The sequence below is a fragment of the Chelon labrosus genome, assembly GCF_963514085.1.
Source record: "Chelon labrosus genome assembly, chromosome: 9".
Classification (NCBI taxonomy): domain Eukaryota; kingdom Metazoa; phylum Chordata; class Actinopteri; order Mugiliformes; family Mugilidae; genus Chelon; species Chelon labrosus.
Genome location: NC_140359.1, coordinates 6,113,292 through 6,130,288, shown reverse-complemented (window position 1 = coordinate 6,130,288; position 16,997 = coordinate 6,113,292). Strand labels below are relative to the sequence as shown.

At 40.6% G+C, this 16,997-nt stretch overlaps 1 protein-coding gene across 1 annotated transcript; it reads left to right on the top strand.

Moving 5' to 3' along the window:
• The first annotated feature begins 80 nt into the window (after positions 1-80).
• On the top strand, positions 81-15,919 carry ift81 (intraflagellar transport 81 homolog). Its single transcript, XM_084551469.1, has 18 exons — positions 81-653; positions 820-923; positions 2,804-2,984; positions 3,075-3,164; positions 3,355-3,420; positions 3,715-3,825; positions 4,380-4,464; positions 5,018-5,181; positions 5,262-5,357; positions 6,073-6,219; positions 9,214-9,363; positions 11,062-11,190; positions 12,459-12,548; positions 13,254-13,340; positions 13,452-13,523; positions 13,704-13,789; positions 14,034-14,079; positions 15,252-15,919. The coding sequence occupies exons 1-18, from the start codon at positions 510-512 to the stop codon at positions 15,432-15,434; spliced, it is 2,031 nt and encodes a 676-aa protein (XP_084407595.1). The 5' UTR covers positions 81-509; the 3' UTR covers positions 15,435-15,919.
• The last annotated feature ends 1,078 nt before the right edge of the window (positions 15,920-16,997 follow it).

The following is a 16,997-nucleotide window of genomic DNA, read 5'->3' as shown; positions in this document are numbered from 1 at the left end:
CGTGATATGATATATAAATTCTCAGTATGTAGGCTACCCTATACAAGCTGTTTTTCTAAAAACTATGATCATATCGCTGTGTTATTTTGGACAATGGTGTCTAATTTAGTGTATATCCATTTAAATTATTCGACCATAAACCAATTAAAATGTAGTTTCTTAGCGTAAAAGAACTCCCTTGAACGCACCGCTTAAACGACTTCCTGTTAGCAACCAATCCACGAGCCCTTTTTGGTTTCCATGGGACTGACAACAAAGGCTGTGTTTCCATCCGCTAGCTAGCTAGCCAGCCGAAGATTCACCAATACGAACGGACTTTAAATATGTGTTTTTAGCATTTGTAAACTTACTATATGTTGGTTTCGTAACCCATACGCCTTTGGATATTTGTAAGGGTTGGCAGGCTGGGCTAACTTAGCCGTCGACAGAAAGCCCGTTTAAGTTAGCGTTAGCTGGCGATCCAGCAAACAAGAGTACGTAAAGCCGTTACAGTAAGCAAATTAGCCAAGATGAGTGAACAGCTGAAATTAATCGTTGAACAGCTTAACAAGGACCCATTCAAGAAAAATTTTAACCTCATTACCTTTGACTCCCTGGAGCCGATGCAGCTGCTGCAGATTTTTAATGATGTTCTGGCTGAAATAGACCCAAAGGTGAATTAATTGTTTAATTAGTTGTGCAAACTTCAGTTGCTATATCTGTACTGCATGTCTAGTACAGATGTTATGTACAGTATGATCATGTGTGGTGTTCTTGATTTAATCTTTGATAGGTAATTCCATTAACTTCTTTTTATTTTTTATTTTTTTTCGTTTTTAGCAAGCTATGGACATCCGTGAGGAAATGCCTGAACAAACTGTGAAGAGAATGTGTGCTCTGCTGGCGATGCTGAAGTACAAACCCCCTCCCAACCTTTCAGATGTGTAAGTATTTGATGCCATTTTCAGTGAAAATAAATATCATGTACCGGTCAGGGCACCGGTCAGTGAAATATTTGGCAACTACTCAACATTTTGTTCTCAAAGTTTATGTGGTAGATGTAGGAAACATGAACTAGGGTTATGTTTTGAGCGATTTTGACAAAGAAAACTTGTGATGGTCTTGATAACTAGGTCAGAGCAACTCCAAAACTGCATCTCTTGTGGGGTGTTCCTGGTCTGCAGTGGTCAGTACCCACCAATAATTGTACAAGGATGGGTAAAGCAGTGAACTGGCGGTAGGGTCAGTAACAGTCACAGATGAATGTGGGGTGCAAAGGCTGGACTGCGTGTCCTGATCCAACAGACAAGCTATTGTAGCTCAAACTGCTGCAAAAGTCAAAGATACACAAAAGTGTCAGAGTACGAGTCTGGGTGTCATCCTCGACAGCTCACTATCATTTCAATCTCACATCAATAACGTTACCCGGTCTGCATATTTCCACCTACACAATATAAATCGTCTCCGCCCCTCTCTCAGCCCCATACCACTTCCATCCTTGTTCACAGCCTTGTCACCTCCCGCCTTGACTACTGCAACGCTCTCCTTTTCGGCCTCCCCCACAAATCCCTCCATAAGCTTCAAATGGTCCAGAACTCAGCCGCTCGCATCATCACCAAAACCCCCTCATTTCACCACATTACCCCCGTGCTTCAGCATCTCCACTGGCTCCCAGTCAAATTCCGCATCGACTTCAAGATTCCTCTCCACGCCTTCAAGGCCATCCATAACCTCGCCCCTCCTTATCTCTCGGATCTCCTCCATATTGTCACCCCCTCCCGCTCCCTCAGATCCTCCTCCTCTATCCACCTCTCTGTGCCCTCAGCCCGCCTCAGTACCATGGGGAGCAGAGCCTTCAGTTGCTCTTCTCCCCAACTCTGGAACTCACTCCCACCGGACATCCGCAACATTGACTCTTTCCCTCTCTTTAAATCCAGACTCAAAACCCACCTGTTCCAGAAAGCTTATCCACCGTGATTACACTGTTCCATTTATTTTTATTTTTTTATATTCTGTCTTGTTTTGTGTCTTTATGTCTTTGTACAGTGTCCTTGTGAGTCTTGAAAGGTGCTTATAAATAAAATGTATTATTATTATTATTATTATTACACAGTGCATCACAGTTGTTTTGTTCGGGGCTGTGTAGCCACAGACCGGTCAGGGTGTCTGTGCTGGCCGCTGTCCACTGGTGAATGCACCTACAGTTGATACGTGAGCATCAAAACTGAACCACAGAGGAGTAGAAGAAGGTGGCCTGATCTGATTATTCACATTTTCTTTTACTGGGCGACACATGGTATCAGTATTCACTATGGTAAGAAGACAAGCCAGCAAAGGCAGTGGGACGCTTTGGGAAGTGTTCTACTGGGAGACCTCGTCCCTGCCGTTCAGGACATCAATCCACTTGAGATTAACAAATGTTATTGCACAGAGTGACTTGATCCATAAGTAAATTTCCTGAGCTATAGACGGATATATTGTCCTGTGACTTTAGGTAATCCTTTATGGAGGAAACCCAGCCGCAGTGTTAATTTGTGTTAATGATAATGTGATAGGCTGAATGCTGTTCGGACAAAGGACCTCTGGTAGCACCCCTTCTTGCATTGTGTCTATGACTGAAGGAGCTTCCCAAAGTTTTAACTTAGAATTAGTTGAAGCAGTTACCTGTTAAAAAAAACATAATTTTCTGACATATGCAAAAGAAAGGTTGGTTTAACTGAATGCTTTTCATTCTTAGTGTAATATAGAAACATACTCCAAGAAAAATCTTTACATGTCTGTAAACTGTTGGATGCATCATTTCCATATCTTCACTTTGTTGTAGGAGCAATTTCAGGCAGGGTCTGGTGACTGGCAGCAAACCTGTGATCCACCCGATCCTCCACTGGCTGCTACAGAGGCTTCCTGAGCTGAAGAAGAGAGCTTACCTGGCTCGCTTTCTAATGAAGCTTGATGTGCCTGCAGAGTTTCTCCAGGATGATATTATCAATGACACCTATCACCAGGTTTGTCAAAATATTAAGGATATGATCATTTCTGAGTTTTGGGACCTGCTGCTTACCTAAAAGTAAGTAAATAATGTTGTGCATTCACAGTATGAAGATCTAGTGGAAGGCTTTAAGACATATCATAAGGAGTGTGAGCAGCTGAGAACCTCAGGCTTCTCCACAGCAGAGATTAGGAGGGTAAGGATGTCTCAATTACTTTAAAATGTCTATGTTAGTAACTATTGATGCTAAGCTTTGCCCAGTATAAGACTGTCACCTATTGACATTTGTTTGTTGTTTTTGTGATATATGAATGTCATAATGAGTCACATTCTTAAGCTTAGTTGATATAATGCATTAAAGCAATTCCTCTTTTCTGCACGAACAGGACATCAGTGCCATGGAGGAAGAGAAAGACCAGCTAATCAAACGTGTGGAGAGGCTGAAGAAGAGGGTAAGGCAGACTGTTCTGGGAGGCCCTGTCGTTCTTGTAATGCTTGGAGAACTTTAGGATTGACTGGGGAATGAAAACATGACCCCAGACAATGTATTATCAGCTTCTCTAATAAACCTGGCAGGGATGTGACAGGCTGTAAGGCTGCCTTAACAAGGCTGAGAAGTAATGAGGTGTTGATTTAATGGCTCTTACTAACATGTCCAAAGGTGAAACCTGACTCTGAGAAGTGTTCAGTTATTTTTGCTCACCATGTGAAAGCTTACCGCCAATGTTAATTTGTCAATCCACTAGGTGGAGTCGGTGTCCAATCATCAGAGGATGCTGGAACAAGCCAGGCAGCTGCGAGTGGAGAAGGAGAGAGAGGAGTCACTGACACACCAGAAACAGGAACAAAAGAATCAAGTAAATATTTACCAGCTAACAGTTCACTGTGTGCTATGCAAAAAGCAATATACGAATGTATTATCTCAGGCGCTTTAACAGGTTTAACAGCTGATGGTGTTACCATTGTGGTTGCTGCCTTTTCAACCCCATATACTCTCTTCCTGTTCTCATGTCTTGTTTGACATAGTCATAAAAAAGAGACACGTTTGAATTATCCTGCATTTAGATAGTTGCTTGTGAAAAAGCAAATTCTATAAACAGTACACTCTTAAATAATTTTATTGAGATGGAAAATAAAATAGTTACAGTTTTGATAAACATTTCAGTTCTTTCAAGGCAAAATGCCAAAATCCCACTGAGCCCGCTTGTCAGATTGGAATATTTATACAAGCAATTTGAAGATGACACCATAGTTTTTTGCAAATCCTTGATGGACATTTTACTGACCAAAAGACTGACGTATTAATCAAGAAAACAAGAAGACGAATCAATATTTAAGTAGCCCTAATGTTTGATGTGGTTAATTTCCCCCCGTTGCCTGTATTAGTAACTGTTTGTTGTTGTTTGTTCAGCTGTTTCAGGCAGAGCAGAGAATGCTGAGACTACAGCAGCAGTTGAAGGATTTGCGACAGGCAGCAGCAGATGCCAATCCAGAGAGTGAGTACGCTGTCCTGCTGCTGCCTCTGCAGGACACAGCTGGATAGATGTTCAAGGGCACGGAGGAGTGTGAGGGGGAGTCTCTCAGCTAATAGGCTTTCATTTGTTGAGACCCTCTAATTATACTGATCTTTGAAGTGCTACAATAGAGCTTATCTGATGTTGAAATTGTCTCCCTTTGTTCTCATCCAGTACTGGCCCCTTCAGTCAAAGTAGAGATTTACACATTTGCAGTTTCTAAAATTACATGTGCAGTGCAGACAGAGGTGAAGCTGGATGATTAAAGGCACTTATCGCAATTGCAAAAATCATGAATTCTAATTGGGCTTTATGTTGTTCAGCATAACTTCTTGTCTTTCTACAATAACATTTTGAAAGATTGTTTCATTATTTGGCACAAGATATTAATGGTATTTTTGTTTTCAGTATTTATCTTTTATCTATGCGTTGGTGGTGTTCTGCTTGACTCAAGTAATCAGAGCCAGTAAATGCCTGACAGGGTTTCAAATACATTAAACTCAACGTGTTTAATGAAAAGCTCTCTCTAATTAAGGCTTAATGAAGAGACTGGAAGAGGAAATCAAGATCAACTCCTACATGGTCTCAGAGAAACTCCCCAAAGAGCTGGAGGGCATGAGGCGTACAGTGCAGTACCTTCAGAAAGTGGCATCAGAGCCTGCAATGGGCCAGGCTGATGTCCAGGAGCTGGAGGACAAGGTCAGGTACCAGAGTGTGGTGTTATACTTGTATGTACGTTGTGTTTATATCTGACCGTCCTTCAATTTACTCATTCACAGGTTAAAGAAGCTGATTCTCAGATAAACCAGCTGATTGAGAAGAGGATGATGAGAAATGATCCCATGGATGACAAACTGACCTTTTACAGACAACAGGTGCTTACAACATTGAATTTCTTAGATGTTTTTTTATTTTTATTTTTTATACTGCAAAATCTGTGCTCCTCAAATCAATGGCATGCATCAAGCAGATAAAACATCTAAGGAGATTGTAGAAACTACTAAAATTGGGTTAAGAACTGTCCAACGTATCATTAAAAACTGGAAGGACAGTGGGGAACCATCGTCTTCCAGGAAGAAATGTTGCTTGGAAAAAAATCCTGATTGATCGTGATCGGTGATCACTTAAATGTTTGGTGAAATCAAATTGAAGAATAACAACAGTAGAACTCTGGGCTATGTTTAATAGTGAAATTAAGAGCATTTGGGATGTGCTGGAGAAGGCGTTGTGCAGTGGTCAGACTCTCCTATCATCAGTTCAAGATCTTGGTGAAAAGTTAATGCAACACTGGATGGAAATAAATCAGCAAATGCGTGCTGTAATCAAAGCTAAAGGCAGTCCAACGAAATATTAGTGTATGACCTTTTTCTTAGGCGGTAACTTTTTTTTTTGGCCAGGCAGTCTATATACAGTGTACTGTATATGCAGTGTCACACTTGCCTAAACTGCACACTAGACCATGCTATTTCATAACCATTTCATGACATCATCCTTGTTGATCAGTGTCTTTCATTTTCTCATGAAGGGGTAAAAGTCATTCGGCAGAGCTTTTTTCTCATGTTTGTATATTTACAAACGCGACTCTTATAGGCCTCCATCATCATTCGGAGGAAGGAGTCAAAGGCAGAGGAGCTCCAGGAAGCGAGGGAGGAGCTGGCTGCAGCAGAGAGGGAGCTGAGGCAGAGAACCAGCCAGACACAAGGCTCAGATGGGGAAGAGGTCATCCGTGGCGATGAGGTACAGTGTTGTAAGGGCTTCTCATTGTGACAAAGTAACACAGCCACAAAATACCAGTCATCTCTGAATCACTTCTTATTAGCTGGACATACACTACATTACAGTAGATTGTTTCTGGTTGGAGAAAAAGAAAATTTCCACGATTCTCTCTTTTGTGCCCGAGGTAACGGCTAACATCTCAGCTTTATCTAAGTTTGCAGTACAAGATTTGCTAACCTCAGAAAACACGAGGCTATTTCTGTTCTTATCCAAACACAGACTGATCACTGTCTAATGTTACTTATCCCCTTTCCCTACTCTGCACCACATTCCCATGCAGAGCCATAAATAGAACACAAAAGAGAGATGATCCAGAGCAAGGAACTGTACTGGACAAACTTCCTGAAAGCAGGCTTTTTCCCTCATCCTTAGTGTAATAAATCTCCTAATTTAAGTCAGCTGGACATATTAAAGAGACGTGCGTAGAAACTTTTGTCTTTATTTCTGTCCCATGACGAGCATGTACTCCAATGTTTCAGACACATGGCATGATCTGCTGTGAGCTGTCACATTGATGAGTGTAACTAAACTATTAACATGAAAAAAAAAAACATAAGTCATAAAGCCTTGAGCTATTACTTCTCCTTTGTTCTGTGCATATATTAAGCTTCATCACTGACTTTAAACATTTCTGTATTAGCAGAGAGACGCTAATGAAAAGAGGCTGCACTGTGACCGTATGAACTGTGTGGATTAAGATTTTTATAGCCTGGTGTTTGACGCATGTTTATATCTGTGAGTGGAGCGCTGGTCTTTCTGCTGAGTGAAAAAGATTGACGCCGTGTCTGAAATTGCAACAGTTTTTCCCTTCTGTCCCGAGGGACTGCTGTCAATCCCAGAGGATGGTACATGTGCGTTTAGTTTCAGTGTCATTGTTCTGATCCTGACCTTCCTGTGTGGAAACGAGTGGATTTCTCAGTGGGAGACAATAAACATAGCCTTTTAGTATCAATACACTATTGGTATAATATATTGGCAGCCTTTTTCAAGTCTCTACCATTAATTTGATCAATCAATTGGTTGAATTTCTTGTGGAAAATGTGGGTTAGTACATAGCACAATACTTTCACTGGCGGTGGCGAGTGATAGAGGAAGTGAAATATTAGTGGAAAAACTGCTCCCAACATGTTTATTCTCCACAGGAAGAGAAAAGAAAACACTCATTTAAGCCATGCTGTGGAGCAGTAGAGAAATCTTTGTGACAAGAATTATTATCAGATTCTTTCAGGTTACATTTAAGTGCTACCACTATAACAATACAGTATTCACATATATTTGAATTTCAGTCTGCGTGTCACATCAGTTTGGACAGTACATAGCAGTTAATATGAGGCTCTTTAGGTCTGTCCCAATTTATGAGAGGGAGTTGTTTGTAGAGACAGAGAGGCCCTTGAGACTGTACATGAATGAAGTAAATGGAAAATGTTTTGTCAAACACATCTTATCAGACTCCTCTGTAGTTTTGGGCCATAGGCCACGGTGGAGCTGATCACTTTATCAAAGGTATTTTCCATTCTGACCATTATGTGTCACATGCCGCCCACCAGCTGCAGGGTCACTCTGAGAGGGATGACTGCATCTGCCCGTCATTGGTTGGCCAGTAACAGGAAACCATTTTGTCAAGTAGTCTCATCACAATGGTTAAATTTAGTCTTGCTTTAGTACCGTACTCCTTTCTCTTGAAATAAAAGTAATTAGTTAAATGTTATTCCAACTTTCCTACTGTGTCCCATGTGGAGTTATTGACAGTATCTTCTGCATAACTCTTGTTTCCGTTAACTCGTCTGTGTGCGTGTGAATGTGCTGCATGTGGGAGTCGTGTTTTATAACAGAGCTCCCATCCAGTCTAACAGCAGTTGTTTTGTGGACACAATGTCAGGAACACCATGCAGTATTATTCTGCTGTGCTAATTCCTCTCTCAGCCACGTCTGCCCTTGATGTCCCAAAATACACAAAGAATAAATGTACACACACAATCACACGCATCAGGCTTCATAGATCCCCAAAGGACATAAAGCACATTCTGTGATTTCTGGGGCTGTTCTCCCGTGTCCATGTTCATTTATAGCAGCTCTTCATTGTGGAGGAGTTTCAATGTGTCCCGGCAGACAGTCAGGGTGGGGAGTGACTGAACATCCACTTAAAGTGGTTATTCTGTCAGATGAAGCTGTTTGCTTTACATAGCTGGCTGCGAACCTGAAAGGATCGAGTGACTGTTTCGGATCATGGCACAGCCCACAGCCACTGCTGTTCTCTAATCCCTTCCCTCCCCTGGCTCTGTCCATTGTCTTCTCCTGTGGCCTTTCATAGTATCTCAGCTGTGTTGGACACCATGCCATCAAATATAAACTGTATTTCTGCCACCTTTGCATTTTCCAAAGAAGCAGTTTTCTCTCTTATGGCAGATAATAGACACCATTAATTTTCAAGTAGATGCTGTATCAAAGCATCAAATAGCTACAAATAGCTACTTATAATGAACCATCCCATAATTATTATTTGTATCTTTAAGCTTGTTGATTTGCTTCCATGTCAGCACTCTTTTTGGAGTTCTTTCCAGATATTACAGGCAACAGTGTCTAGCGAAAAACATCTCTAAAAGCCCTCTGTATGCTAACGGCTCAGTTTGAAATGTCAGACAGACAAAGTTAGAACATAGTGGAATATTTAACAGCTAAAGAGTCCCAAATTTATGTCAGAAGTTGGCGTAGACCAAACAAGAGCTAAGTTTGGTATAAATATTGGTCTTAAATTCATATGGCCTGACACAAGACTCCAAACAAATCCTCCTTAACTACTGCATGTGTAAATAAAGGACTGTTTGTGATGTATCCAATGCACAATTTTTATTATACTGTTGTAAAGTCCTTTGTCACTTTAGTGTCTTAAAACCGATATCAAGTGCTCTTTTTAGTTGAAGGTAATGTTGGAATTGTTTTCTTTGTCCTTCAAAGCTGAAGCATTTGGTGGCAAAATTGCGCAGCAAGGGAACAGTGTACAAGAAGAAGCGTCAGGAAATCGCAGAGCTAAAAGCAGAATTCGGAGTCCTGCAGCGAACAGAGGAGATTCTCAAGCAAAGACACGAGACTGTCCAACAGAAACTGGTAACTCAACTCTTTTTAATTTTCATGTAGACTTTTTCTTTAATAAATTCAATAACTTGTACAAGAACAAGTTTGTGTTAAATGAACCTGAATTACTTATTCATATCTTCATATTTCTATCTGTCCAACCCCCTCCCTGCACTCATATACTGCCATTCCAAATGTGCTGTACTCACTTGATCTCCCCATTCACACAGTTTGTGTTAACACTGAAGTGGTAGAGGCATTCCTGGAAATGGCTTCACACCTCCGTGCGGTCCCAGCACCTGACTTGTTGATAGACCGTCTGACGCAGGCTGAGCTTCTATTTCTGATGGCTGCATCTGCTGCTCGTCCTCTATCTGCATCCCACACAAGGATTTGTTAAAGCGATTAGAGTTTTCCTTTTGATCACATATCTAAAGTGTCCCCTATAACACTGATTATCTTGTTATCATGTCCCCTATCAGTGGGTGGGATAAGGCAGCAAGTTCAAAATTTTGTCCTCAAAGTTGATGTGTTAGGGCCTGTTCAGACCTTGCATTAAGATCCGATCTGGATTATACGATCTCAAGTAACCAGCTTTACTTGTGTTTAGACCTGGCATTAACATGCATCTCCAGATCTGATCTCATTTACATGCAAATAAACAACGACATTATCTGGGCCATAGTCGAATATTTTAACAGCTGATGTCTCTACCTCTGCTCCTGAAACATGAACAGCGTTGTTCTATGTGCGTGCGTCATGAATTTGGCACACACGTTAGTTATTATTTATTGATGTCTGCCCTGACGTTAGTTAGACCTTAACAAAACTCAGATTATAACTCCAACCCTGGAAGTTTCCATACTTCCATATGCAACACCATTAACACCATCAGTCTGACACTTCTAATGTGCGGATCTCGCTTGGCAAAAAACAAAAAACAAAACACGTCCTACAACCACAGCAACAATGTCAACTAATAGAACACAACAGAACTGAACTTAGACACATGAGCTTGTCACTACTGTGCGCTGCAGATATGTATTGTCTATATAAATCGGCACCATCAGTAGCAGTTAATAGTACTTCACAGCGTGTTGTAAGATAATATAATGTAGCTGGGATATGAAAAAGCAGTATATCTCTGAAACCTTTTCCGTGTACAGCAGCTAAAGGTCTAATAACTTTAGACTGTGAAATTTACGAGCAAATTTCTGATTTTCAGCCTCCCTCTCTCTGTTACGGCAGGTCGTTTGGTGAAGTCGTTAATTGACTGCCATTGAGAGGATTTGGATCGTTCCTCTGTTAGCAGATCTCTCAAATGCGATCTCTTATTTATCTTTTATGTGATCTGATCTCCCAGATCGGATCTTAATGCAAGGTCTGAATGGGCCCAGAGTGACTTTGACATGGACAAGTGTGATGTCTAGATGACTGAGTCAGAGCATCTCCAAATCTGCAGCTCTTTTGGGGTGTATCTTGTGTACCTATCAAAGTAGTCCAAGGAAGAAAAAACTCATATTGCAGCTTTCACGCCTGTCAGTCAAACTAGTATTTTGTGGTGTCAAACAGATGATCAGTACATTGACTGATTGTTCAAAGTGATGTACATTTGAGTTGTCGCTCTATGATTTATTGTGGTTACACAAGGAACTGGGAAGGATTAATATTAAGTGGCCATTTTTGTGATGACCTTTTTAAAAATCCTGCCTGTTTGTGCTTTCTTTAAAGCAAACTGTGGAAGCTAAGAAGGGCATCTCTGGCTACAGTGACACTCAAGAGGAGCTGGAGAGAGTGTCCGCCATCAAGAGCGAGTTGGATGAGAAGAAGGGCCGCACTCTGGATGACATGTCTGAAATGGTGACTATAATAATTGGCTTTGGGTAGAATCCACACAAAAACAAGCTTCTTTATTTTATTTTATTTTTACTCTGAAGAGCCATTTGGTTGAGTAGTAAACACTTAATGTTACACAGTTTTACAGTTACTGACATTTAATCCTAGTGATTGTTTGAGGTCAGTTAGATAAGAGAAGAAAAGTTTAGATTAAATAAAAAGTTAAAATAAGATAAGATAAAATAAGATAAGATAATCGTTTAATTCATCCCACAGTGGGGGATGAATTAGGTTGGAATGAACAGTGGCATATGAATTACATTCTTAAAAATGACATTTTAAAAATGTAAAATGTCAGAATAAAACTAAAGAGAAGAGTTATTTCAGCTTTCATTTCTTTCATCACATGTGCTACATATGCCAGTGGGTCAGAAATGTACATGCACTCAGTTAGCATTTTGTACCGTTGCCTTCAAGTGTTCATCTTGTGCCAGGCGTTTGAATGAGACCAGGACTTTGTGGTAGCCACTCCAATACATCGACTTTGTCGTGCTTAATCCATTCTGCCTCAACTTTAGAAGTAATTATCCATTTGGGTAGCTATCCATGGAAGACATTAAGGACCAAGCTTTAACTTCCTGGCCGATGTCTTGAGCTGTTGCTTCAACATACCCAAATAATCTAAAGCACCCGACAACCTGATGCTGTTACCACCATGCCTCATGGTTGGGATGGTTTTCTTCAACTCGCCTCCCTCTTTGCCTACAGACATAAAGATGGTCATTATGATCAAGCATTTCAGTTTCATCAGACCTGAAGAGTTTTATCAGACACAAATTCTATTTAGCTGCCATTTTGACCTATTACCATAATGAAAGCACAGGTGATGGACAAATACTGCGTGAATACTTAACATTATCTCAGCATAGCTCCCAACTTCCATGTTATCTATCATCCTTGTAATGCTTCTGTTTCAAGGCCAGGAGGAAAGCACCGATAAGGCAGTGCTCCAAGCTACAGTGAGTTTCTTGATTAGTTTGGCAGCTTGTACAACTGGCTGCTGATCACCCCTAATGATAGTTTCATTGCTAGATTCAAACTGATAGTAGATCATTACACTGAGTGAACTGATCACTGAAAAGATGTTGATCTGAGTTGTCAGCTTGTGTCTGTCCAATGAGTAATAGTGCTGCCTACCTTGTTTCCCTTGAAGATGCGTGAAAATGTGAGTTCACATCTTTGTAAGATTTATGTTTTTTAATGCAATGTATGCTGTGGACTTGGTTTTACAGGTGAAGAAGTTGAACTCAATGATAGTGAAGAAGAAGTCGGCTCTAGCACCAATTATAAAAGAACTGAGATCACTCAGACAGCAGTGTCAGGTGAGCATCTGCATTATAATACCTTAACTTCAAAGGGTCCTCAACCCATATCAAACAGTTTGAATACAAAATTAGACACATTTAATTTAGGACTGTCAACTGCCCCTGTGGTGGGACTGCCAAAAGTCCCTCCCCTGAATGGCATTGTCAGAATCTGTGGATAACCAATCATGATGTTAAAGGGATATCATTAATTCAAACTTAAAGTGTCTCGCAACACAACAAGTTTCTTTTTAACAAAACAATGTCTACTGGGGAAAATATCTTAAAGTCTGAATGTGTCTCAAGTTTAAAACAAATGGTGAAATCAACCAAGTAGGATTTAACTTGTAATATGTGTTATCAAGGACAAGGAGCCATTAGAAATAATTTACATAGGCCATAAATAAATTGTGTTATGGGAAAGCCCCCCCACGTTGCTAAGCTAAAGTGGAGGATTACATTTTCCTACCCGTGTTCCCGGAATCATGCTTCCATCTCACTGGATAATGTCTGCTAATGAAGAGCTGCAACAGGAAGACATAAATAGACTTTGTAAGTTAAACACCTAAAATGCCAGCTGTGATCCTATGTTGACGTGAAACACCACTTTGGGTGTGACAAGAGTATTGAGAATAGTGTATTTGGATTTGTGTCATATGTTACGCTGTAATGGGTTTGTCTCTCTTTTCTTGTATATTATTATTGGGATTACTGTCATAACAGGAGCTAAGCCAAGAATATGACGGAAAGAAGGCGCAGTATGAAAGTTGTGCAGCTGGTTTGGAGAGCAACAGATCTAAATTGGAGCAGGTACAGTTTTTATACTGCATTCGATCGTTTTAGTCTGTGTATTCTTGTACAATATTTTATGTCTTTGCCATAGTAGCAGATTATGTCCATGTTCTCATTTTTTACTTGCAGGAGGTGAAAGCTTCGAGAGAGGAAATAGCACAGAAGGAAAACCAATACCATTACATTAACTCCATGTCAGAGGCAAGTAACAATTTAGCCACAGAGGGGGTATTAACCATAATTATCTCTGTTCACAAGCCAAATTAGGTCAAATTAGAATTTATGCTCAAAACCTGCCACCTACAAAGGAGCCACAGGGTGGACAAAATGTTGCGGCGTTTTGCAAGTGACAATAAACTTTGCATCTCTCCTCCTCCACAGATCATTGAGGTGCAAATGCAGCGGGCGGCTGAAGAGATGAAGGCCTATGTGTCCTCTGATCTACAAGAGAGAAAGAAGGCCATCAGGTGAGCGTGCTGAGCCAGCTCAGCCATCTGCTCGCAAGATGAATACCCTTTTTACTTCTGGAAGCTCTTATTACAACGAAGTCAGTTAATCTGCTGTCCCTTGAATTCTTTTCTCAAGCACAGAGAGGATAGTCAGAAATGGTTTAACACAAATAATTATAAAAATAATTATATGCTGACACACCCCTCAACATGAGAAATGACTATGACTTTCATATGACTTAATTCTCCTGACTCTTTCCAGGGAAGTGTACATGAAGAACATTTCAGAACAGGAGTTACTTGGCAAGGTGAGAAAAGCGTCCCCAGATGCTGAGCTAGCCGATTCAATGAGTCAATATTTGGAAATCTTAATTTATTCTGTCAAGAACATGGTGTGAGGACAGAGAAGTTAGCCAAGGAAATTTACTGAAAGCTTTGAGAACCAGAGGACCAGACATTACTTTCTAATGTGTTAGTATTTTTGCAGAAACACACACAGATAAACAAATAATACACATGTAAACACTCACATCAAGGCACCATCTAACTAAAGTCTGCTTTGACGTGGCAAACATTAAGTAAAAGTATAAGATAACATTAGAGATTGAGTGCGAAATGTTTGATTTCCCTTTCTGGTAGTGAGAGCTATTACACACTGTTGTTGCCTGCGTATGATGTGCCTCTACAATCCTTTAGTAACTTCTCTCTCAGTGTTTTTCAATGAGGAAAAGCCACACCACCGGTATTCAGAGTTTGTAATTGCAGTCTCTCAATCCTTGAAGTGTCAGACATTTTTCTTCTTATGTTTTTTTTTTTTTTTTATTATTCTTGACCGTCACAGACAATTAATTCATACAACTCAAGTTACATTTGTAACAAATATTGTTGTTGTCTGTTGCCGTATTCCTAGTTGCTGTAGGCCATTTTCAGTTCTGGCAGACAATCATTACTGGTTGTATTACTTCTCCAGCTGGGGAAAATATCGCCATAGACACCAGATTCAAATCTCTGGTGTACTGGAAACAACAGAGACATTTTTTTAGAGCTGCTGAACTGTGTGGCAAGGGTCTGAATGTAACAGATGTTATTTTATATTTAACTCTGGAAGTTTCCATACTTCATGGCGCATCATGGTGCTGAATGCCAGACAATGAAGTAAGAGACAGAACCACCCAGGAGTCTAGAGGCTGGTGGTAGTGGCGTAGCTGATGGAGTTAGGAGGTGGATGAAGGAGACCTCTGATGAAGACTACTAGGACAACCAGAAAGAGGTGGAGACAAGGAAGAGGAGGGTGACAGATTGACAGATTTACAATGAATTCAAAGCACAGTGACAAAGAAATGAGAAGGCCTGCAGTACCACAGAGAAAAGGAAAACAGAACATAAAGTCACAGATCCTCCTGAACTTTCACCTAAACTTTGAAGCATGGGGGTGGCAATTTTCTTTTGACTAATCACTGTTTTCCTTTGTGGACTTTAGAAGTTGCGCGAGGAGATGAAGATGGTGACGGAGAGCCATAACGAAAACATGGAACAGATGAAGCTGTGGTCTGACCTGCAGAAGCTGATGGAGTGCAAGAGGCAGTGCTTTATAAAAGCACAAAGCCAGGTTTCTATTGGTCAAGTTATCCAGGAAGGAGGGGAGGATAGGCTGGTGCTGTGAGGCATGGTCACCTGCAAGTCCCCTACTATACTCTGTACTGTGCTTAATATGCTTTAACTCCTGTAACAACTCTAAATCTGTCATTGTTTTATGGGGTTCTTTGCCTTCTCCATTTTTTCTCTTATGCAGCCCTTTGAGTTTTACTTAATTGTCTACTTCATGTGAAAACTAGACTGCTAACATCTGGGGATGACCCGGGTTAAGATGACACAGGGGACTCCATTTTGACACATCTGTAAGAATGCACGTTCAACCAACGTGTCCAGAGATAACAGCAAACAAAGTGGTCCACTTGGGATGTGACTGTGGTGAACTATTTTTGGAAACTTCTGCCGTGACCTTGAGCAGGAATTGGGATTGCAGTTTTGGAATTCACTGGGACCAACGCTGCTTTTAACACTGCAGATGAAATAATCCTATTATTCTGCTTGTTGAACGCTAGTTAGATATTTGTATTGTCTAAGTATTTCTATTAAATATATTTTATATTTGTTATGCCTTCGGTTTGATTGTAACCCAGTTGAGCTCAAAACATGTTCCATTGAACAATGAATGAATGAGACATGCAGTGAATATCTGCAAGAAAACACAGAGCTTGTCTGTGGAAAGAGACAAATTTGATGTTTTATGTTGGTCCTTTGTGCCTTTTTTGATGGGATGAGGGGAAAGGGAGGACATGCAGCAAAGGGTGAGGTGAGGGCTGTGGCCTCAGTTTATATAAAGTTTAGCCTTTATATAAAACAAGACGAGCGTAGTTTATTACCATTCATTACCATATATCAATTTAAACCACATTCGGGACAGAAGATATTTAATCTCTGATAGATCTCTTATAATCAAGCACACACACATTACTTTCTACATGCCTTCTTTTCAGAGACTCATCTTGTCCCCAACAAATGTCTTCCGCGTCGCGCCTACAGAAACTTAATCTGCTGTTGACAGCTAATGTTAGTGGCTCTTGTGCCAAACAGATCAAGTGTGCATTGTAAAAGACAGCTTGATGTCCAACAGGGCACTGCCATGTTGTTATTGCTGCAGCACCTTGTTCTTGGGACCTTATTAAGACATGCTAACAGACGATGCACGCCAGTCTTGTGAAACATCTGACAGCGATACCCCCTAAAGAACACAGTGAAGGCAGACGGGTTTAACCTATTGCCCTCTCGCCTCTACTGCAAATTGGCTGCCTTTACAGTTGTTTTACGAATGCATTAAATAAATCAGATGTCTTTATTCATTGGAGTTGCATGCAAATGTTCCTGTTTCCATGTTTATCGTGGAAAGTCTTTGCTCCTAGTTGATGTAAGTCTGTTGCGCAACAGAGACATTAATCTGTGGCCCATGTTTTTGTTCTCTCCTTTGAGCATGAGCTCATTGCTGTCTTAGTAAAACAGGGGTCCCTGCAGTCAAGTGTAAATCAAGCAGTGATACAGTTGAACAGCATGGGGCTTTTGTAATGGGCTGCCTATGGTCTGGGTGAATTCTGTTAATTTATCTGTTAATCTATAGGTGTATCCTATGTGGGCTCTGCAACAACAGCACTTCAAACATGTTTCTATA

Excerpts from the sequence above, each read along its gene's own strand:
- ift81 (XM_084551469.1), top strand. The coding sequence starts at position 510 with ATGAGTGAACAGCTGAAATTAATCGTTGAACAGCTTAACAAGGACCCA. Across the intron at positions 3,826-4,379 it reads AACAGGAACAAAAGAATCAA|CTGTTTCAGGCAGAGCAGAG; the intron begins GTAAATATTTAC and ends TTGTTTGTTCAG. Across the intron at positions 6,220-9,213 it reads AGGTCATCCGTGGCGATGAG|CTGAAGCATTTGGTGGCAAA; the intron begins GTACAGTGTTGT and ends TGTCCTTCAAAG.